At 35.7% G+C, this 23,827-nt stretch overlaps 1 protein-coding gene and 1 long non-coding RNA gene across 2 annotated transcripts in view; one reads left to right on the top strand and one right to left on the bottom strand.

The window, feature by feature from the left end:
• Window positions 1–23,827, top strand: part of Nrk (Nik related kinase) — a 128,157-nt gene that overhangs the window by 63,542 nt on the left and 40,788 nt on the right. Inside the window, exons 6-14 of the mRNA XM_070039989.1 lie at window positions 1,567–1,677; window positions 3,450–3,540; window positions 7,991–8,121; window positions 9,732–9,786; window positions 14,511–14,589; window positions 15,599–15,774; window positions 16,636–16,696; window positions 17,115–18,411; window positions 22,501–22,568. Coding sequence (XP_069896090.1) covers window positions 1,567–1,677; window positions 3,450–3,540; window positions 7,991–8,121; window positions 9,732–9,786; window positions 14,511–14,589; window positions 15,599–15,774; window positions 16,636–16,696; window positions 17,115–18,411; window positions 22,501–22,568 — 2,069 coding nt within the window. The remainder of the gene's footprint in view (window positions 1–1,566; window positions 1,678–3,449; window positions 3,541–7,990; window positions 8,122–9,731; window positions 9,787–14,510; window positions 14,590–15,598; window positions 15,775–16,635; window positions 16,697–17,114; window positions 18,412–22,500; window positions 22,569–23,827) is intronic.
• Window positions 11,542–23,827, bottom strand: part of LOC138840153 (uncharacterized) — a 76,359-nt gene continuing 64,073 nt past the window's right edge. Inside the window, exon 3 of the long non-coding RNA XR_011376045.1 lies at window positions 11,542–11,701. This is a non-coding gene — a long non-coding RNA (uncharacterized lncRNA). The remainder of the gene's footprint in view (window positions 11,702–23,827) is intronic.

The following is a 23,827-nucleotide window of genomic DNA, read 5'->3' as shown; positions in this document are numbered from 1 at the left end:
TTGTCTGTTGGATATTAAAACATATCAATTCTAGTTAGCTTTTGACATGAGCATATGGGCTCATTTTACATGTTTTCAAAATGTAAGCACTTTCTTTATAAACACAACTCCCAGCAGCTCTTTCCTAAATGGTTAGTTTTATTCTTTCTTTAGTCATCATGGCTAGGATATCAGAGATTTCAGATTAATAGAAATTTTAGAAACTAACCAGACCCTACCCAGAAATTTTGCTGTCATCCACTATAGTAGCAAAAAAATGAGCGTTGGTCATTATATTCTTCTTTAAAAATGAAATATTTGGAACATAAACTCTTTTACTTGCATTACCACAGTGTATATGTTGTGTCCATTCAATATAATCATCACTGAATTGCCCTTGTGAAAATCAGCCTGTTGTAAGTTATCTGTATAGTTGGTTTTGTTTGGCTGCCTCCTCTCCTTTTGGTACTAGCGTACTTAGTACAAATAAATGCAATAACAGTATCAGTAATAAACAACTGTAATTGAGGGGAGTAATATTCTGAAAAGAAAACACTAAAAGAAATGTTATACTTTTCAAATAGATCTATTTCAATATCAATAGATCAAAAGGACATTATATTTGCTTTTTTGAGAAAGCAGTTTTAAGTTGAACAGTGATGTTTACTAGGTCAACTCTAATAGTAGTGTTTGCCTTCATGTTGACTTCCTTCAGTTAACTAATACTATTTGAAAGGAACTTTACCAATTGGTTCCTCAGTTTGTTGTGCCTGTCCTGGGGTCCTTTTGCCTGGTCAGGGCGTAGGCACTGTATCTCAGCTTTTTTGCTCAAGGCTAGTTGGTGCTCTATCACTTGAGCCACAGCTCCAATTCTTTGTGGTTAATTGGAGATAGGAATCTCACAGACTTTCCTGTCCAGGCTGGCTTTGAACCAGGATCCTCTAATCTCAGCCTCCTGAATAGCTAGGATTATAGGCAATCAAATCAAATGAAATACTTTGAACAATGTTACCCTTCAAATAGGCCTTCCTTAACAATAATCCCATTTGGAGGAAATTATCCTACAGGAATTTAAATGGCAATTCCCCCTTAGAGTTTTTATTGTTATTTGCCAACATTCTGAGGAAAATCATCTGGAATTTGAAAACATAAAACAACAAAAACCAAGCTTAGTCATAATAATGAAATGTAAACTCTTTTGAGACCTTCTATATCCTACTTCTTCCACTTCTGATCAAGCTCTTTTCTCAAACCACCTTTCCTTTCCTCTCTAGTCATTTCTCACACTTGACCCATGTGAAGCTTCTTTGCAAGGGCATGTATTCAATGTTATCCATAAACCAACTCTTCTTCAAAGCATATTTGAATAGTTCCTATGATTCAAGGATTAGCTGGTTACATATCCCAGGTATAAGACTAGGCTTTCCTCCGCCACTAATTCTAGTCTTTTTTAGTCTTCAAGGAGACAATGAAGTTAGTCTTTTCCCCAAACATTACTTGCAAATACATATTGTATGGACTGAAAATGTCCAGATATTTTCAGAGACTTATTTTCTAATACTTGATACTTGTCTGGCTTCCATGCAGATGGTGATGGAGTTATGTGCAGCAGGCTCAGTCACGGATGTAGTGAGGATGACAAAAAATCAGAGCTTAAAAGAAGATTGGATTGCTTATATCTGCCGAGAAGTCCTTCAGGTAGGTCTTCATGTAATCATCCTCTGATATTGAAAGAACCTTGAAATGACAGTATACCTTATATCTCATATCTGATTAAGAATTCTAAACATGAACTTTGGATTAGGGACTTAGAAGGGTATAAAGCTTTGGAGAACGCTTTATTGGGATACCTTTCAATTTGCAATTAGATAACAAGAAGGTAATGCTAGGTCTTTCCAAAATATAGCCTTTCAATTCATAGTACTATGTTCAATGGATCATGGACATGACCACTTGAATTATTTATTATGATATGATCATTTTAGCGTACTTTTGAAAAAGTACAGTGCAATCAACACACACACACACACACACACACACACACACACACACACACACACACACACACACACACACACACACACACGATCAATTTAAGAGTGGGTTACCTGCAAAATAGCCCCAAACCATCTGCAACCATGTTTGCTCATAGATATATTCTGTAAACACTGACCCACATTTTTCCTTATCTCTAACATACAATTGGATGAAAGCAAGAATATTCTTGATTTGACAAACTCCAATTTGATTTTTGGCTGGAATGCTTAAGTTCACACAAAAAGTATATTAGTAGAAACAAATAAACAAACATAAAACAAGTAATAGAAAGAAACAAAAACAAAATATTTAAATAGGGATACAATGAGATGTAGAAGACACTATGTTGTAAAACGAACTTTATAATTTAGGGAGGGAGGAGGGGGAAAGCATAGTTATGGAGGTGGGAGGGAAGGGATTGTAGGGGAAAAATAAAGGAGGAGGCAACAATGCTTGATAAGAAATGTACTCATTACCTTGCTCATGTGACTGTAACCCCTCTGTACAATATTTTCACAATATAAAACTTATTTTAAAAAAGAAACAGGCAGCAACATTCAACATTGTTAGGATATCATTTCCCCCATTTGGTATAACTCATTTGAGATAGTATTGTAAATGGCGAAGAGTGGAAATTCTAGACTAAAAATTAAATTCCCGTTTGCCATGTATTAATTAGATGTATGAACTTCAGTCAATTATGCAATAATGAGGTGAAACAATAATATAATTCCTGTGTAATATGAAGGGATATCAATATATTATTCAAAGGATCACTGTGAAAATTTAGTAACTAGTGCATTCAAAGCACCTACCATGATGTCTAGAAATTGTTACTTGTATTATTAATCCTCAGCTAAGAGCTATCTCACTGCAGCCTAATACATAGTTTAACCAAGTCATGGGTTAGTTTTAATAGTGAATGGGCTGGAGCCAGTGTGGTAAGCCAACACAAATTGCAAATGCTTTAAAATAAATTTCCATACTCCCTCAAATTCTCACCCTACAAGGCTGACTAGAAAATATGTTGGACTTAACAGATGGTTGGATAAGGAATAGAGAAAAACTATCGCTGAGCTATGATAGAGTTAACATGTCCAAGTCTTTACTGTTAGAGTTAGTTGGAAATATGGAGGTTAGAAAGGAAGGTAAAGTGGCCCAATGTATACAAAAGTTACTTCTTGGTGTTCTTTCTCTTCCATGGGTGTCCTGATTTATTTTCCTTCTCTTATAGCCAAAAGAAGTATTTCTGGGAACTACTTGTAGTCATTCCAGCCTAAAGAATTTTGTCTGAAAAAATCACATGTGGGCCATATTTCTTACCACGAGTTTTTCCAAAAATATAAGTATCAGTACCAGAAAAGGGAAATTCTCTCTCACTTGCTCTCTCTCTATATATATCCCTTTAACATGTGTATATTATACATACACAGGGCTTAGCTCATCTTCATGCACACCGAGTCATTCACCGGGACATCAAAGGTCAGAATGTGCTGCTGACTCATAATGCTGAAGTAAAACTGGGTAAGTATATTCCAGTATGTCAAGTTGGACCTGGAGCATCTTAGTGGCTCTCCCTACATTAGGAGAACTTGTTTTTTCATCATGAACTTGCCAATGCCCTTATTTGAGGTAGATAGATGCTGCCTGAAAAATCAGTGAAAATTTGGTTCAGAAGAAAGGTGGGATGAGAAAAACAAGTGAACCTAAGTTAGTTATAAATATGTGTGTGTGTGTGTAATTGGAATATGTAACAAATTTTAAATTAGAATTGGTGGTTACATTTTGATCATGACTCTGTATTCTGTTAAAGATAGCTAATAAATGTATTTTCACAATTTAATTGAGAGTTAATAATGTACAAGTTTCTGTGTCATAAGCAGGAATTAGAAAATAAAATCCTATGAGAGGTTTTCTATAACTTTGAAAGAATTGTTACAATTGTTATTAGATTCATTGTCTGTTGATCTTAGCAATAAAAATATTTGAATTAAAATCTAAAATATAAATAAAATTCTAGCCCAGCCAGTGTCTCACATCTGTAATCCTAGCTACTCAGAAGGCTAGGTTCTAAGGATCATAGTTGGAAGCCAAACGAGGAAGCAAAGTATATGAGACTTTTATCTTCAATTAAGACCAAAAAGCTGGAAGTGGAGCTGTGGGCTCAAGTGATAGAACACTGGTCTTGAGCAAAAAAGTTCAGGGACAACATTCAGGCCCTGAACTCACACCCTAGCACTGGCATGAAAAATAGTAATAAATAATAGAACAACGTAAACTAAACATATCATAGTGCCATATTTTGCCAAGAAAATCAAAGAACTTTTAAATTACTTCATAAGCACAAATTTCTTCTTTGCCATTTTCCTTCAGATATTTAAAAGTAATGATGTCAATCATAAATGATGCTCTAATAATATTCAAATCAAATTTAGAACCAGAAATCCAAAGACCAGAATGTCCTTCCTTTTCTATTCCGAAGGTCGAAATCGTACACTTTTTTGCAAAATATCTCAAATATTATCATACAGTACACAAAGAACATCTTTAAATACACCTTTAAATATTTAAAATATACATTGATGTTTGACTTTTAAATAATACCACATAAATTATTTTAGTACTGTAAAATGGCAGACAATCACACTGGTATGGAACATAAATCATTTTTATTATTTTTATTCATGTTAACAATTTAAACATGTCTCTGTATGACCTTAAGATATTTCCCATTTTCTTGCTTAGGAAGTAGATTTACAGTAGATATTTTGATAATTTGATGGGAACACTTTTCACTGAACATTTGTAGTAGAAGTATGAGATAGCAATTCTGTATTATTTTTGTATCTGAAAACTGCAACAATAAAAACACAATTTTAGGAAACTATGTTCAAATACATGAGAGACACATAGATTCAAATGGACTACACACTATATTCACATATAGAGCAAAAATACCTAAGACGAGTCAAGTGAATAACCAACCCAGTCATTTGCACCACAATATGGAAAATATAAGGAAAATGTCATTGAATTATCTGTCACAAAGCTCCTGCACTAAAGTTAATGTACTTTACTTTGGAGGAAAGACCTCTTCATACAGAATTAAACTTTTTATTTTCTTATTATCATGAAGTCATTGTACACAAGGGTTCCAGTTTGCATTAGAATTTAATCAGGCTAGTTTACATGTAGTGTTTATACAGTGTGTCTTAGATTTCTCAGATCTTAGCCTGTTTTTAAGCAAAAGATTAAGATTTCAGAAAGCAAATCTAATGATTGCCAAAAGAAATGACAACAAAAAGAGGAAATGCTTATATTGTGATTAGAATTGATCAATAATTGTCATAGTCTGGTCCCTTAGATACTAAAGATTATACCATTGTTAAGGTTTCAGTTCTACCTTTTAATTGTAATTTGAGTTTTTCTTTTTCTTTCTCATTCCCCTTCTTATTTTTTCTAGCCTTTGCTCCTGCCATTTTCTTTCCTGGATGCATACTATACATCAGTTTATGTATGGCCTTCATAGGCATTTCTTGGCACTTAACATTGGCCATTATGAATAGTGGAAATGTGGAGCTCTGCTTGATCACATTTCTTTATTTAAAAAAATCACTTGACAATGAGATTCTGTAACAATAATGGTGATCTTCACAAAACTTTTAATATTTTTTCTTTTTTTTAAATTTTATTTTATTTTATTTGTGAACATACTGTACAGAGGGGTTACAATTACATGGGCAGGATAATGCGTACATTTCTTACCAAGCATTGCAGCCTCCTCCTTTGTTTACCCTTCACATCCCTTCCCAGCCTCCCCCCTCCCAATCCCAATCCCAATCCCAATCCTTCCCCTCCCCACCCTCCCGCACCGACGTTGTAAAGCTCGTTTTGGACATGACAACTTGTACTTCTCATTGTTGCAACAGGTCCACCTGTATCCTTAAACAACTGGTTTTTCCCCATCTCCTCCACAAGTTATACTGACATCAAATATAGTGAAAGCAGGGGTTATACTGTGAGGGAGGGACATACAAAGCAACAAAGAAGTAATCTTATAAATGCATTAGAAACACATGCATGAAAGAAAAAAACATTAAAATACATATCTAAGGGTTCATTTTCTTAACATCCCATTATCTGACCTTTTCTACTTGACTCATACATATACTAGATATTGCAAATCAGGGAAACTATGGGACCTATGTTTCTTTGGGCTTGGCTTACTTCACTTAATATAATTTTTTCCAAGTTTTTCCATTTCCTAATAAATGGGGCAATGTCATTCTTTCTGATGGAGGCATAGAATTCCATTGTGTATATATACCACATTTTCTTGATCCATTCATCTGCTGAGGGGCAACTGGGTTGGTTCCATATCTTAGCTATGGTAAATAAGGCTGCAATAAACATAGTTGTGCTGGTAGCTTTAGTGTGGTCTTGTTTGTAAACATTTGGGTAAGTGCCCAAAAGTGGGATTGCTGGGTCATAGGGGAGCTCTATGTGAAGTCTTTTGAGGAACCTCCATACTGCTTTCCAAAGTGGTTGAACAAGTTTACATTAACAATGAAGTAAGGTTCCCTTCTGTCCACATCCCCTCCAGCATCTGTTGTTGTTAGAGTTCTTGATTTTTGCCATTCTAACTGGAGTGTGGTGGTATCTCAATGTTGTTTTGATTTGCATTTCTTTTATGGCTAGGGATGTTGAGCATTTCTTCATGTGTCTATTGGCCATCCTTCTTTCCTCTTCAGAGAAGTTTCTCTTTAAGTCTTTAGCCCACTTATTTATTGGACAGTTGTTTCTTTGAGGATTTGTTGTTGGGGTATTTAATTTTTTGAGTTCCAAGTATATTTTAGATATGAGACCCTTGTCCGTTGTATGGCTAGTGAAGATCTTCTCCCAATCCGTGGGCTTTCTATTGATCTTGCTAGCTATGTCCTTTGCCATGCAGAAGCTCTGCAACTTTATGCAATCCCATTTGTCCAACCTTTCTTTGATTTGTTGTGTTTCCGGGTCTCTATTCAGAAAATTTTGGCCTGAGCCAAGGAGACCTAGGGTTTCTCCTATTCCATCCTGTAATGTTTTCAGAGTGTCTGCTTTGACTTCGGGGTCTTTTATCCATTTGGAGTTGATTCTGGTGCAGGGTGATATATAAGGATCTAGCTTTAAAAACTTTTAATATTTGTTGTTCTTACTAAATCTTTCTTGAAAGACTGCCTTAAACTATTAGGTTTGTTTCCCTTTTCTTTACTTCCTCTAAATTCTTCAATCTGCTATTCAGTTTTGTTTGCCATCCTCTAGATTCCTGGAAACCATTCTAAATTAGAAAATCTACTTCATTTTTCATTCTTGTCTTATTTTTTCTGGAATAAATAACCCCAGTCTATTTCAGCCTTTTTCTCTGTTTCTGGGGATACCGTATTAAGCATCATCTTTTAATGTATCCCACAGATGAATAGGAGTTTGAACTTTTATATTCCAAGCTAAGATATGGGTATCACAGTGAATATGTGTTTTTTGATTCAGAAAAATCTGTGTAAGAGTTTAAATTCTAGAAGAAAACTTTTTTTCTTCATCAAGTGATAGGATGTTCTAATGTCATGAGTCAGAATTCCTTATTGTTACTGTTTTATATTTATTGAACACCATTTATAGTGCTGTTTCTCCAATTTGGTGTTATCATTTCAGAGATTCAGGATGTGCTCATGGAGCTTTCTTTTTAATATTTGTAATAAACATTTAGCCAAACCGACTGTAGATTTATAATAGCTCTGTTGAATCTCATTCCAACATAAATAGCAGCACAAGCTTATGTCCCAGTATTCCTGGAGTAGACTTCACGGTACAGTGTTCTGGGCTGGAATGAAAATCTGTTATCCATTGTGGCTTTTGTATTGGCTTTCCAAGTTAAAGCAATAATTTATTGAGCTTTTTGTTCTTGATTAATTATTTTGACATCTGCTGAATTTTGCAGTTGATTTTGGAGTGAGTGCCCAGGTGAGCAGAACTAATGGAAGGAGAAATAGCTTCATTGGGACACCATACTGGATGGCACCTGAAGTGATTAACTGCGATGAGGACCCACGGCGTTCCTATGATTACAGAGTAAGTGAAGATTCAAACAGAGGGAATCATTTGGAAAGGATTTTTACTGACATTTATTTTAATGAGAAAGTGAAAGAATAAAAGCAACCAGCCTTACTTTTGCATTAACTCTAATAAGAAACATAGTACTAGCCTTTATTTCTACTTGTGGTTTTGATAGTATGCATTAAAATAATATTTTCAACAAATGTAGACAAAGTAGGCTATTGGGAGTTATTCAGATTTGACATAGAAGGTCTAGTTCATGTTGCTTGCAACTTGGAAAAATGTATCATTTGGCTTTATTTGGAAACTGAACTTACAAGGGCAAAAGGCATTGTAAACTTAAAAAATGATTAAAAGTAAAGGCAATTTTAAATTTCATAATAACTTAGCTCCAAAAAGAAAAAAACTAATTCAAGAGTATGAAGAAAATCCTTGGTTCATGGTTCACTTCTAAAACCTCAGAAAATCATTGGAATAGACAAATTAATAATCCATGCTATTTATTAAAATTTCCATTGAAGCTGCAATTTCAACAATATACATCTATGTACACATTTCAGAAAGCCAATGTGGAAAGGGAAAGTCCCCATTTGTTATAAACTGGAAGAAACCTCACTCATTTTCCACATCGTAAGTCATCCAAACAATTCATTGTGGTCTCCCTGTGTGGAACCTAGGACTCAATATTTGAAGTTGATTAATTTAAGTTCCATCTCTTCCATTTCCTTAAATGCCCTTTCTAGAACTAAAAATTAAGTATTTACACAGGGCCTATTCCATGTTCCATACTTTATTAGGAGCTATAGAAACTGTGGAAGCATATCACTCTTTAAGTGTCCTGTTGTAAAAATAGTACTTTATACCTATACGTTTTGCATCCTACTAAGGTTTTTTTACTTGTATTGGTTATTTAAATTTTTATCCCCATGTAACTAAAAGGAAGCTTAATCTCCATCATAAAACTGAAACTAAGAGATTTATTTATAAACTGGATTTCCAAAACTTAAAATTAACAGCTATTCAGCCAATGTACCTCTCCCCTCTTCCCTCTTTCTACACTCTGAAAGACCAAGTGCAGTTAATAATGGTGACAGTAATTTCGAAGAGCTTGTTGATAATTCTAGCCTCAGTTTATGTTTTTGAGCTGCTGTGTATGATATATATAATGATAAATTATAGATATATATTTATATATGTAATGTACATCAATGTTTATCATATAAATAAATATACCTCTGTATGTTTAACATGTGTATGATGCATATATGCATATTATTACACACTGCACACTAGAACTATGAAATAAATATTATAATTTCCATTTACATAGAAAGAAATGGAGGTACAGAGAGTAAAAGCATTTGCTTAAAATTACACAGCTTGTGAATCTATATATTAGGACTTGTTTATAATGCGCTTTTTGATATTTCAGGTTAGGCAACAGTAACAATACATCCAATATGTGCTTTTCTTTCACTGAGCCATAACACCCTGCTGTATAATAAGACACTGATTGGTACTAAGCACAGATAATACTTGTGATAATATCAATCAATAATGAAACCAGATTCTTAATGCTGCCAATGCACCATTTTAAGTAATTTTGTGATTCTTTTGCTTTGTAGAGTGATGTTTGGTCTGTGGGAATTACTGCTATTGAAATGGCAGAAGGGGCTCCTCGTAAGTAAAAATGTTTCCTGTGATTGGTATGTGCAAGGGGTTAAGGAAATAGAGTCTGTGAAAGATGCCAGGAGTTCTTCTTGCACCAATCAGCTTTAAATGGACATACAGGTGTCCCACAAACGGTGGCCTTTTCAGTGATTTCCAAAAGCTGTGACTCTATAAGACTCACAAGATTTGGATATTTAAAATAGTCTATCAATTTATCTTTCTTTGATCCTTATTTTAGGCTGACTCAGCATTATCCTGACAGTGTTTAGCAGCTAGAATTTCAGGCATTCCAGTTTATACTGACTCGTAAAATATTTGGGTTGGACCACTTCTATAGTCACTCTTTAATGTGATAGAATAATTGAGATGATCCTCCAGTGGTTCACTGAAGTTAAACCAATGTTTACCAACACATACTTGGTTCCTTGTCATTGCCCTTCAGCCACCCCAATGCACTTAACTGTTTCCTCCTGTATTCTCCACTCCCTCATCATTTAGCCAACATAATCACATCTTCTTCTCTCGTATTACTGCTTTCTAGTAGGAAAATAAAAAATGAAAGAAACTTGGGTATAAATGGTTGATATCAATCTAATATATGACTCCATAGCACATTTTATCTCACATCTGCTTTTTTCAGTATTTAAATCGAAGTATTTAGATGCCTCATGTTCCTGTATGTTCTCTCTGTATAACATCTACCCACTGAGCTTTATAAACTTGAACTATCTTTAGTATTGTGTTACAAGGTCAATGGGAGGAAATTCAAAAGAATCATGGTAACAAAATTGTTAAAAATTTCTGGTGTCTCCTGGGATTCCAAACAGGGGCTGAAATAAAGTTATGATAGATGTACAGATCAGTTTACTATTGCCTCTAGTGCCCCAAATTGCAAAGTCCCTAGGTTGGGTGAAAAAAAGTCATGTTGGGCCTTGCACTGGTGGCTCACCCCTGTAATCCTAGCTACTGATGAAGCTGAGATATGTGGATTGTTGTTTGAAGGCTGCTTGGGCAGGGAAGCCTGTTAAGACTCTTATCTCCAACTAACCACCAAAAATCCATAAGTGGATCAAGTGAGTAAAGCGCTAGCCTTGAGCAAAGAAGTCCAGGGACTGCACTCAGGTTTTGAATATTCATTTTGGAAAATGTTAAAATGTAAAGACTATTTCATAAGCTTCACATGTAAAACCGAAATCAGACTGAGGAGATAGAAATTATTCCTGTTATGATTATTTCTGCTTGGAAAATATGCTACATAGAGAGCAGCAAGACTCTCCCTCTCCTCTTCTCTTTTGCTTTCTTCTTTCCTTCACTTCCTATTTTTCTCCATTCCTCTTTCTTCTTCTCTCTTTAAATGTGCAATATATTTCATACTACTATCAATACATGTGTTTATTTATAATGCATGACTGTATCAACTGGTCATACAACATGCATGAAGGAATCTTTTCCCATTGTTTCTGAACACTCCACAAGTCTTTTTTTTTATCCCAAAATAAAAATACCAAATCAAATCATAAAGGAGGACATAAAGGAATGAAGGGCAAACTCACAGAAAGGGTGCAGAATAGGTAGCTTGCACAGTATGCAAACAGCAAGCTGCTTTGAAAAGATGAGTGAAACCCAGGATATTGGGAACTCACAAGGAAATAAGGCCTAGATAAGTCATTACAACAATGAAGCTTTGATCATGAGCAACACTGGACATAGACTTCATTGAAACCCTTTCTTTCACAAGTCTATTTTATTGTCTGGACCCTTAACTTTGCATAAATGTGGTTTTCATTAACATTAGCAACCCCTCAGGTTATGACAATTATCTTCTCAGAAGGGATGGTTTTCCAAAGCCACAGTTATATTATACTCTCCTTTCAGATTCAGATACAAAATTATCTCCCTCTTGTCTTTCTTCAGTGAATCTGTCCTGGAGAAACAAAACAAAATATCTTCTCAATGTAAGGGTAGTATAAGAACTTTAAGAAGAGAGTCCTTCCATGCATGACCTTCTTCAGCCCTTAGGTTCTGGGTAGAAATTCAAACAATATGGGAATCTTTATTACTTTTAGGTCATATTTTGCTAGCAGATATCAAATACCCAATAGTACACACTGATGGATGCTGAAGAGACATATTTCATACCCTCTGTTATTTATATAAATGTCACGTCTCCTTATTGAGAAGCAGGATTGGGTCAACAGCCCATCCTTATTATCTATACTAGTCAATTTATCTTAATCTAGACCATTTCTTCCCTACTGTGGCCCTCTTCCTTATACTATAGGAATTAATTTTAATATTGTGGACCGTACATATTCAGAGCTCTGTTTTTATTCCTTGTAGTATCCCTTTTTCACACCTCTTGTCAATATTAACCAAAGTGCCTCATGCACCCTGTCCCATCAGAAGATTCATTCCTCCAATATTTAGATTTCCTCAGGTCTCAACATGTTTTAGGAATAAATCACACTATTTAAACTACTTCATACTAAGACCCAGTTTAACATGTGTCCAGCCTCTGAAGAGTTATGTTTTTAAAAGGAGATTGGCTATTTCAAAAGAGTAGACATCTAGTTCTGAATATTTAGGCAGTATTATGAGATATAGTTTAGAAAGGGCACTTATAAGCATTACTAAAATTAGACCTATATTCCTATATAGGAAATGACCCAGAGCTGATGTTGAGCTTTTGCTCACTGTATTCTTTACTGTCTTATGAACTTTTCCCTTCCATTAATTAAAACTTGGATTCTCTGTGACCGCTGAAGATGTTGTCAGTTGACTGAATGATGCTCAGATGTTAATAAATGAGAACTGTTTAGTATGGTACAAACTCATAATGTTTAAAGAAGAGTCTTGTTACTGATTAAAAATAGGAAAGGAAATAAGAGTCAAACATGATCCTGGTCTTTTGAAACTGAAGTTAATTCTGAGCTCAATTATAAGCCTGCACCTTCTATGAGGATATACCCAGGTAATTGAGAACAAAGCAAAACCTTTAAACAACATTCTTTCTTTTACCCTAATAAAAATAATGTTGGTGTCAGGAGGCAGTGGCTCATACCTATAATCCTACCTTCTCAGGAGGCTGAGATCTGAAGGAGCACAGTTCAAAGCCAATCCAGGAAGAAAAGTCCATGGAAATACATCTCCAATTAATCAACAAAAAGCCAGGCTGGAGGAAGTGGCTCAAGTGGTAGAAAAACAGCCATGAGTAAGAGAGCTAATTGAAAATGGGAACAGTACTTATGTCCTGGGTTCAAGTCCATGAATGTGCACCAAAAATAATATTTGTTCATATCAAACTCTCTTCACTTGAATGATATATTTGGGATATTAAAAGAAATTTATTACATAGTTGCCTAGTAGAGATTTTTACTGCCAGTTTCCATTAGTCATGATACAAGGGGAAATAAGTGAAATAAGACACATATTTTAAATGATTACAGAAACCCCTAGAATTCCAAAAGCATTATTATTGGCTTTCTTTGAATGCCTGTATAGATGAAAAAGAAAATGAAAGTGTAGTAAATTGACACAGACTTGAAGTGTCAGTTAAAAATCTTCAGTATAGATTAATAACTAATATTTTTAAACATCTGCTATATGACAAAACTCTTATTGTTAAGTTGCTTTTAATAGTCATAGCACCTTTTTAATGGTTCTGTGTATTTTTGTTTTGGTTTTTTGTCGGTTGTGGGGCTTGAACTCTGGGCTTAGGCGCTGTCCCTGAGCTCTTCAGCTCAAGGTGAGCGGTCTACCACTTGAGCCACAGCATCACTTCTGGTTTTCTAGTGGTTTATTGGAGAGAAGTGTCTCATGGACTTTCCTACCCAGGCTGTCTTTGAACTGTGATCCTCAGATCTCAGCTTCCTGAGCAGCTAGGATTACAGACATGAGCCATTGGTGCCCAGCTGGTTCTGTGTTTTAGATGAAGAAATGGAGGCGCAATATAGGTTAAGTAATTCACCCAAGGTCATAAAGCAAAGGTAGGATTAAAATTCAGGTTTACTCTGGCAGTAGCTTATGCTACATCTACCTCTTTCCTAGGACTCTTAGCTCCCAAGAAAGATTCTTCTCAGCTTTCAAGACTACTAAATTACCCTTCTTTACAAATCATTGTGCATAGTTACTAGACTGGTTGACTTTTTCAGTCTATAGTTACATATGCCATTTTATACCTTATAAATACCCACCATACAAAAACTTTATAAATACCCACCGTACAGAAATATTAAAGAATATGTCCAACTGTAATGGACTTTTCTGATATAATCCATCAACCAAGCAGTAAAAAATTGTGTGTCAGTACGGGGACTTGATTTTGGGGCCTGGGTACTGTCCCCACTCTTAATTGCCTCTCTTGTTCATAGCTGACCCTCTACCACTTGAACCACTGCTTCTGGTGTGGCTTTTTGCTGGTTAATTGGGAAAAAAAGCCTCACAGACTTTTTTCCTGGGCTAGTTTTCAACCATGATCCTCAAATCTTAGCCTACTGAGTTGGTGTGACTGATGCCTGGATTCAAATATTTTATCTAAATTATTTGCCACACCCATTAATAGTGATGTTATAAAATATTACCTAGTGTGGTGTTTATGTTTTTTACATTCTTATGTACATCTTCATCCCTTAGTGTTCATTCAGAAGACTAGAAGAATAGACAATACCTCTTTGGTGAACAGTGTTCTAGTTGTGCTTTGTATTGTTGGTAAACCTATCAATTTCCCTTTACAGCTCTATGTAATCTTCAGCCCTTGGAAGCCCTCTTCGTTATTTTGCGTGAATCTGCTCCCACAGTCAAATCCAGTGGCTGGTAAAGATAAATGTCTTAATTTCATTGACTTAAACACATTGATTTTATATATTTGTATAGCAAAGTTTTCATTCATTTGGTCAGTCCTGCTTCACCATTTTACTGGAAAATAGTTCGGATAATCCAGGAATCACAGTAGGAAAATTAACCAGTTTTCATCAAGAGCATTTTCATCAAGAGCTAAGTATCCAGCTAGAAAGAAGTAATGTCCCCCAAAGGATATGATATAGATATTACTTCCTTGTTATTAATGGGTATTTTTCAGATGCTTCTCAAGACATGAGAGGGACCAATACAAATTTGGGGGGATTTTTCTTACTGTGTTTAGATAGGCAGTGATTGTGATTAATAGACCATTAGTCTATTAAATTAAATATCCACAATCTAAAACAGAGTGCTAATTCTTCTAGAGGGACCAACTGAGGCAAACTTGAAAATTCTTGTTGATTTCATTACACTCTTGCTTATTCTTAGTATTTATTGCTTGCCTTCTGTGTGATGACTATGATTTGATTGCTAGCATTTGTCCTTGCAATTCAGTTGAATTCTCTTCATAAATATAAGATTTCTAACCACATCTGTTTCCATGGGCCATTTTAAAATGGCTTAGTTAAACCCCTCCTTTTGAATCTTTGTATCTATGTCCCTGTGGCTAAAACTTCACATCATAAATGAAGCATTCAGGCTTCAGAGGATAACTGTTATATGGGTGACCAAATCTAACCTCACAGACATATATCATAACTGTTTAATTGACATATCACTGCATGAGGTTTTACCATGTGTATGCTGCTGAATTCTTTCCAATTTCTACTGTCATGTGGATAGAGAATGTTGTTGATCTGGCTTCTTTTCTGAGGCTTAAATGACCTCTGCTAATTGAAAAGACAATATAACTGGAGGCAACTCTTTCAAAAATATTGTCTTCAAAGTGGCTTGTAGGTGGGGATGAAAAGACATGTGGCAGGCCTAAAAATTCTCTTCCATTCCTCTAAATCATTTGTTTTAGGTCCCGCAAGTTCCACAATTTTATGGAAAAGTGCATGATAAAGAACTTCCTGTTTCGTCCTACTTCTGCAAACATGCTTCAGCACCCATTTGTTCGCAGTATAAAACATGAGCGGCATGTTGTGGAGTCATTAACAAAGCATCTTACTGGAATCATTAAGAAAAGAGAGAAAAAAGGTAGAATGTGAATGTGTGGAGTTTAATATCACTGGAATGAGCTTTCAGATGAAAGCCAAAATCACTCCTTTATTGTCTTGTGTGTGTGTGTGTGTGTGTGTGTGTGTGTGTGTGTGTGAGAGAGAGAGAGAGAGAGAGAGAGAGAGAGAGAGAGAGAGAGAGAGAGAGAGAGAGAGAGAGAGAGAGATTGATGTTTTTTCCATGTGCAAACCTATACACATCATGTTTTCAAATGAAAAGCATTAATATTAATATACCTCTGATGATGAAAGTATTGGAAGTACATCACAGACACAAGCTAGTCCATAATGAATGCAGAAAAACCACACATGGGCCTAATATCCAGAGCTATAAGATTTCCACAATGATATCTGCAGGAAAAGTTCCCATTTACATGACCTTTATGCTAAGTATATAAATATAGTTGTCATATTCATTTTCATATAGAAAACTCAAAAGAAACTCATCAGTTTACAAGCCTCTATTTGTCAATAGTAGCAGCACAACTGATAGAAAAGAGGCTGAATGTTTTAAATGTAATAAATGTAATATCCAGAATTAAGTTTTTAATCGTAAGCCATAAAGTCTGTGTTTTTGTTCCATTCACCATTTTCCCCATTCCCTTTTCTGTCTCTTTATAACTGAAGCTAGTATATTGCACATTTTCTTTCCAATGACCATAGAAATGAATCCTCTTGAAATACACTATTGTAGGCATAGAATACTGTTTTCATCACCATACCATTTGAAGGACTACCTTTTTGCCCTTATGAATCTACTTTACATCCTGATAATTGCAGGATGAAGTGACTATGGTGAATTAAATCCACCTTTGCTGACTCTTTCTCTTTCATAAAAAAGGGATCCCTTTGGTTTTTGAAAGAGAAGCTATTAAGGAGCAATATACCATGAGAAGATTCAGGTGAGTTAAATAAATGTTCTATATAGTTTGATGATAGCAATTTACATAAAGTACTTGCCTCCATACTGTTGTCTTTCAATCAGAATAACTTAATCCTTACCTATATAAAATAACAGATCTATTTCCATGAGATATTGAGGGAAAATACTGAAAAAAATACTAACCAAAGCCTGCTTAATATGTAGCAACAGTATGATCAATAGATTATCAGACTCCATTAACAATTTACTGTATTATTATTATAAATAATATCTGCAGGCTATTTCAGACATTATAGGAATTAATCCAGAAAAATTACTGAAATATCCTTTCTGCAAAAAAGAAAAAGGCCCATCTTTTAAAGTGACAGCAATTCTTCTGGATGGCTCTATTCCACTGAAAACTAATTGTATGGCAATCATTTGTATGTTTATTTCAGAGGACCCTCTTGCACTCATGAACTTTTAAAAATACCAACCAGCAGCAGATGCAGACCACTTAGAGTCCTGCACGGAGAACCATCTCAACCGAGGTGGTTACCTGATCAAGAAGAGCCACAGGTCCAGGCACTTGAGCAACTACAAGGGGCAGCTAGAGTGTTCATGCCCATACAGGCACAGGAAAGTACACAAAGACCTCTACAGAGTCAGGTACAGGCACCTCCACGATTACAAAAGGCAGCTAGGGTTTTCATGCCACTACAAGGTCAGGTGAAGGGTAAGGCATTTAGACCTCTACACATGGAGATTAAGGCACCTCCACGACTACGGAAGCTGTCTGGCATGATCATGCCACTACAGGCTCAGGGAAAGATGGCTAGGCCTTCACAGAAAGAGAGCTCCATACCCAAAGAACAACAGGCTCAGACCCAGGAAAAGAAACAAGCTAAGGCCCAGGAACAGGAACAGGCTCTGGCAGAGAACCAGAAACAGGCCCAGGAACAGGAACAGGCCCTTCCAAAACAGGCTCAGGCCCAGGCCCAGGAATGTACACAGGTTCAAGCCCTAGCATCAGAACAGCCACAAGATTTGGACCAGGTGCCAGAGGAATTTCACGGGCAAGATCAGGTACCTGAACAACCACAAAGACAGGGCAGGGCTGCTGAACAACGGCAAGGGCAGAACCATCTCCCTGAACAGCATCTGGACCAGAACCAAGCACCTGAACAGCCAGAGGTACAGGAACAGGCTGCTGAGCCTGCACAGGCTGAGGTTGAGGCTCAGGCACCTGAGACATTACTAGTACGTGCCCAAGTGTTCCTGCCCCTACTCTCACAGAACCACCATGTTCTCTTGCCACTACATTTGGATACTCAGGTGCTCATTCCAGTAGGGGAGGGAAATGAAGGGTCACCGCAGATACAGGCCTGGGCACTAGAGACCTCACAGGCAGTTGAGTCAGTTCAAGCTCTGATAGAAGGACTCTCAAGAGACTTGCTTCGAGCACCAAATGCAAGTAACTCGAAGCCACTTGGTCCACTGCAAACCCTGATGGAAAGCCTCTCATCGAACATATTTTACACTCAACCAGAACCAACTAGGAAGAAAAAATCAAAAGTTTCTAGTCTGAGGCAAGCATTAGCAAAAAGACTTTCACCAAAAAGGTTTAGGGCAAAGTCATTACGGAGACCTGAAGAGCTTGAAATTGAGGATGTAGAAGCCCGCAGAAGAAGGCGCCAACGCAGATGGGAGGACATCTTTAATCAGCATGAGGAAGAACTGAGACAAGTTGAAAATGTAAGAGTGGGTTTTTTTATATTTTCACACATGCTAGTTAATGCTTATGTTTTGCTTTCAAAAGAATTTTCCTCGTGTTTTCAGGAAGTCTGATCAAAAGTGGGAAAAGCTGCTTGAATACTGTGGGTAATAGCTTGATGTATCTTTTTTTTTAATTTTCTTTTTTTAATTTTTATTTTTTTATTGTGAAAACACTGTACAGAGGGGTTACAATTACATGGGCAAGATAATGAGTACATTTCTTATCAAGCATTGTAGCCTGCTCCTTTGTTTCCCCTTCCCATTCCCATCCCATCTTCTCTCCGCCCCCCCACCGAATCCTCCTTTGGTGGGAACTTTGGTTCCTGAAAGAAAAAAACATTTGAATACATATCTTAGGGTTCATTTTCCTAACATCACCTTATCTGACCTTTTCTGCTTGACTCAGACATATACTAGTTATTGCAAATTAGGGAAACCATGGGACCGGTGAAAAACTAAAGCCATTTCCTCTTAACTCAGGAATGAGACAAGGATGTCCACTCTCTCCACTGCTCTTTATTCTACTATTAGAATGCCTAGCTACAGCGATAAGACAAGATGCAAACATAAAGGGGATCCAAATAGGGAAAGAAGAAGTAATATTCTCCCTCTTTGCATATGACATGATCTTGTATTTAAAGACTCCACTCCCAAATTACTCAAGCTGATTCAAAACTTTGACAAAGTAGCAGGGTATAAAATTAACCCTCAAAAATCAATGGCTTTTCTGTATGTCAACAATGAGAAAAGTGTGGCTGAAATTAGGAAAGCAACTCCATTCGTAATAGCCCCACAAAAAAATAAAATACCTAGGAATTAACTTAACCAAAGAAGTGAAGGACCTCTATGATGAAAACTTTAAAAACTTGAAAAAGGAAATCAAAACAGAACTTAGAAAGTGGCAAAAACTCCCATGTTCCTGGATTGGAAAGATCAACATCGTGAAAATGACAATACTTCCCAAGGCTATCTACAAATTCAATGTGATACCTATCAATATTTCTACCTCATTCTTCAAGGAAATAGAAGAGGCAATCCAAAAATTCATATGGAACAACAAAAGACCCCGTTGTATCTCTTTAGAAATACAACTATATTAGTTTTCTACCTATTATCTCCTTAATCAAAATTTACTATTTTCCATCCTTTATCTTTATAAATTTCAATAATATTTATAACTTCTACAATTTATCACCACCTTTGCATAATTAGTCAGTGGTGTGGTTGCATAAACCATATACTATAAAAACAGTCATAACTTAATAAATGCCCATATTGAAGTGTGGAATATAATGTGTTAACTTCTATCTTATTTAGGAACCATCACTAAAATATCATTTCAAAACCCTCTAATATAGATAGATATAATTTTTTGCTAATAAGATTTCTTTTTTATTGTAAAAATACTGTATAGAGGGGTTACAATTATATGGGCAAGTTAATGAGTACATTTCTTATCAAGCATTGTTGCCTCCTCCTTTGTTTCCCCTTCCCATCCCTTCCCATCTCCCCCCTCCCCCCTTTTCCCCCCACCCTCCCCCCCACCCCACCCCACCTCACCCCCAGCCAAAGTTGTAAAGTTTGTTTTTCAATATAACGTCTTGTACATCTCATTGTTGCAATGGGTCTACCTGTATCCCTATTTAAACAATTTTTTTCCCTTCCCGTCCCCAAATTATACCAACATCAAATACAGTGAAAACAGGGGTTATACCTTTGGAGAGGGATGTACAAAGCAACAAAGAAATTATCTTAAAGAAACATAGGTCCCATGGTTTCCCTTATTTGCAGTTACTAGTATATGTCTGAGACAAGCAGAAACGGTCAGATAAGTTGATGCAAAATGAACCCCAAGATAAGGATTCAAATGATTTTTCTTTCTTGCGATTGTTTCTAACATATTTATAAGATGATTTCTTAGATAGACATAAGTTATCTGGAGTTATTAGATACAAGCTAGCAACACTGACAAATAATTTGCTTGATAAGTAAATTAATGAGGTCAGAAAAAGACTGACAACATTTGTTTTCTAATACTTTTCAGCACCTATTTACATAAAAGGAATTATTATGTTGATACTAAATTAAGCCTTATTATCTGCATCCACTTACTTAATAATAATTGATGGTGTAATTACAAATGACCTTGTCTGAATTCTAGATAAAAGTTTGTGCACATTGAACCAATGGAATATATGGAGATTGCTTGGCATGCTTGACCTAAGAAAAAGTAAAAGCAGCAAGAAGGAAGGCCCAAAAGAGGAAATGAATGTCTAGCTCCCAGAATATAAAGAGAGGAGAAACCAGATGGAAAGGGGAAGATTTTAGTATGAAATGGTGATGTTTGGGAGAAATTAGGCCAGCTAGCATGTTAATGACTACTGTCAATGAGCCCTATTAACCAGTTAGGTCTAATGGGTTTTGCATTAGGGAAAATACTTTCATTTATCTCTCAAAGGCTCATTCTCATGGCACTATCAGCATATTATATTCTTTTTTTAAAGTCAAGTGATATGAAAATGTAAAACAGTGATAGTTTCTAAACTGAATTTTTCATTAAAATTTATGTTTTTTAATTAAGTTTTTATTGTGAAAATACTGTACAGAGGGGTTACAGTTACATGAGCAAGGTAATGAGTACATTTCTTATCCAGCATTGTTGCCTCCTGGGTCGAGGTGATGCCAGTTATCTGATTTAAAAGTAGAAAAAATTAGTCAGGTACATACTACCAAACAACTGGTTATATTTAGAAACACTTGTTAGCAGAACATGTGAACATTGACAGTGTTTTTCATTTCTCAACAGTCTATCAGTAGTATGAAACATCCTGGGTAAGCCATTTTGTCAAGAAAATAGTTTATTAGAACCAGTACAGTTTGTAGAAACTATAGAGTAATTTTATCAGTATGAGAATTCTATATTTAAAAAATTATATCATTAAGTTTCCTTTCTTTTTTTGTTTTTTTTGTTGTGTCCATATGTTTTCTATATTTCCTTTCTAACAAATCTTGTTCTCAATGAATATCACAATGCCCATTTTTTTTAAGTAACCAGCATACTGTGAGTAGAAATCTAGGGATTCAAAACTACATGAGCAAGACAAAAATACAAATGTGAACAGTTTTCCCCATTGTTAAAGCTGACTCATTTTATGTGATATTTGTTGATTGCTCTGTTGTAGTTGATACATGTATTATTAGAAAAACCCAAATTCTCTTATGGAATTGTAACCCCTTTGTACAGCTACATAGCAACAACAACAACAACAGTAATAATAATAATAGGAAAAAATCCAAAATCCTTTGAGGCAGAAGGTCTTTGGAACACTGATTATAACAGTACAAATTGCAAACAAAAACTCACCTTTCTTTGACATGGGATATTTAGATTATTGAGATTTTAATGATGTGTATGTGTTTATGACTACCTTTTAAAACCTAGAGTTATCTTAAATGTGTGATTAACATATAAAGGACAAACCAATGCAGCAGTGACACTCACAAGAGATGGAAATGAACTTTACAACTTGTGGAGGGAGGGGAATGGAGGGATGAAAAGTGGGAGAAAAATGAGGGAGGGGGTAACAATGTTCGACAAGAAATATACTCATTGCCTTACATATGTAACTAACCCCTCTGCACATTGACAATAAAATTAAAATTAAAAAACAAAAAATATATTTAGCTTAAATTCTTAAATATTGAGTTCATTCTATTTTAGATCTTCTTTTGACTTTAGGTTGGAGACATGGCCTAAGTGGTAAAGCACTTTCCTAGATGTTCCTTTGTGTTGGTATAAAATTACTATCAAAGTCACTTTTATTGTTAGAACTCCAATTTTTCAACAATACCATGGTTATATGATCTGAAGAATTTGTTCCTGTGCTAAAATTCAAATAAGTGATCAAAGGTTACATTACACAGTTCTAATGTATTAAAAGTAACTATGAAAATGGGACATACTTAAAAATTCTATGATGCATATTTAAGAAAGTATAAATGAAGGCATTTCTAATCAATTAAGATCGAGATTTTTTTTCTACCACAGTATTAAATTGTGTCTTTAAGGTCCAAGAGAGATCTTCTTCTATGCGTAACAACCACAATCATACACAACGTGTGACGTTCTCCTCAAGGTATGTATCTCTTGATTTCTGTTTACAAATTACTAAAGCTAATCACATGGAAAATGAAACTTTGTCCCTTTGACACAAATTTTTCTGTGGAGTTCAAGTTAGTTTTAATGGCAGAATAACCATTGGCATGATTGGTCCACATTTAACACCTTATGTGCAGCTGGGTGCTGGTGGCTTACACCTGTAATGCTAATGACTCAAGAGGCTAAGATCTGAGGATCACGGTTCAAAGCCAGACCTGGCAGGAAAGCCCGTGAAACTCTTTTTTTTTTTTTTTTTTTTTTTTTTTTTTGCCGGTCATGGGGCCTGAACTCTGGGCCTGGGCGCTGTCCCTCAGCTCTTCAGCTCAAGGCTAGCGCTCTACCACTTGAGCCACAGCGCCACTTCTGGCTTTTTTCTTTTTGCTTATGTGGTGCTGAGGAATTTTCTGCTTATGTGGTGCTGAGAAACCCAACCCAGGGCCTCATGCATGCGAGGCAAGCACTCTACCACTGAGCCACCTTCCCAGCCCAAGTCCGTGAAACTCTTATCGCGAGTAAACTACCAGAAAACTGGAAGTGACCTTGTGCCTCAAGCCTTGAGTGCTACTAGCCTTGAGCTAACTTATATTCAATGATTCAGTATCTAGAACTTTTACTATTGCAATTTCCATGTCATTCAATTTGATAATTAGCAGCAAAACCTACATATAAAAGAATGAATCAATAATGATAAATTATTTGACAGTATCTAATAATTAATTGGTAATAAAAAGACTCACAGTTCGTCACTATTTTTACACGTATTATATTATAATACAAACACAAAGACACACACACACATTTGCTACACTGCAGAAGCTAATGCTACAGAATTGGCAAGTCTTCTATTGACAAGTATTCTATAGTTAAAATGAGATCTAAGACTCCATACTTGATCCATAAAAAAGCATATGCAATATTTACCTCAAACTATTTTTATCTTTATATTATCTGTAATCTTCAATGGTTTTCAAAAGTCATGCTCTATATTTTAGATGTTACGTGACAATTTTTCTATTTGAGAGCCTAATTTTCAAGTAGGCTCTTTGAAAATTATACCCCTCTTATTACAGCCTCCCAGTGGAGAGAATTTAAATTATATTCATTCAGTCGCTCAGTAAATATTTCTTTGTACTCCCTAGATTCAAGATACTGGACATTATGGTCACAGTATAGAGAGTTGATGTTTATGTAATAATGTAAATTTTTACCTTGGTATTTTTTAAGTCCATGTATTCA

The sequence above is a fragment of the Dipodomys merriami genome, unplaced genomic scaffold (assembly GCF_024711535.1).
Source record: "Dipodomys merriami isolate MVZ:Mamm:240054 unplaced genomic scaffold, mDipMer1.0.p SCAF_3, whole genome shotgun sequence".
Classification (NCBI taxonomy): domain Eukaryota; kingdom Metazoa; phylum Chordata; class Mammalia; order Rodentia; family Heteromyidae; genus Dipodomys; species Dipodomys merriami.
This window is presented reverse-complemented; position numbering and strand designations above follow the sequence as displayed.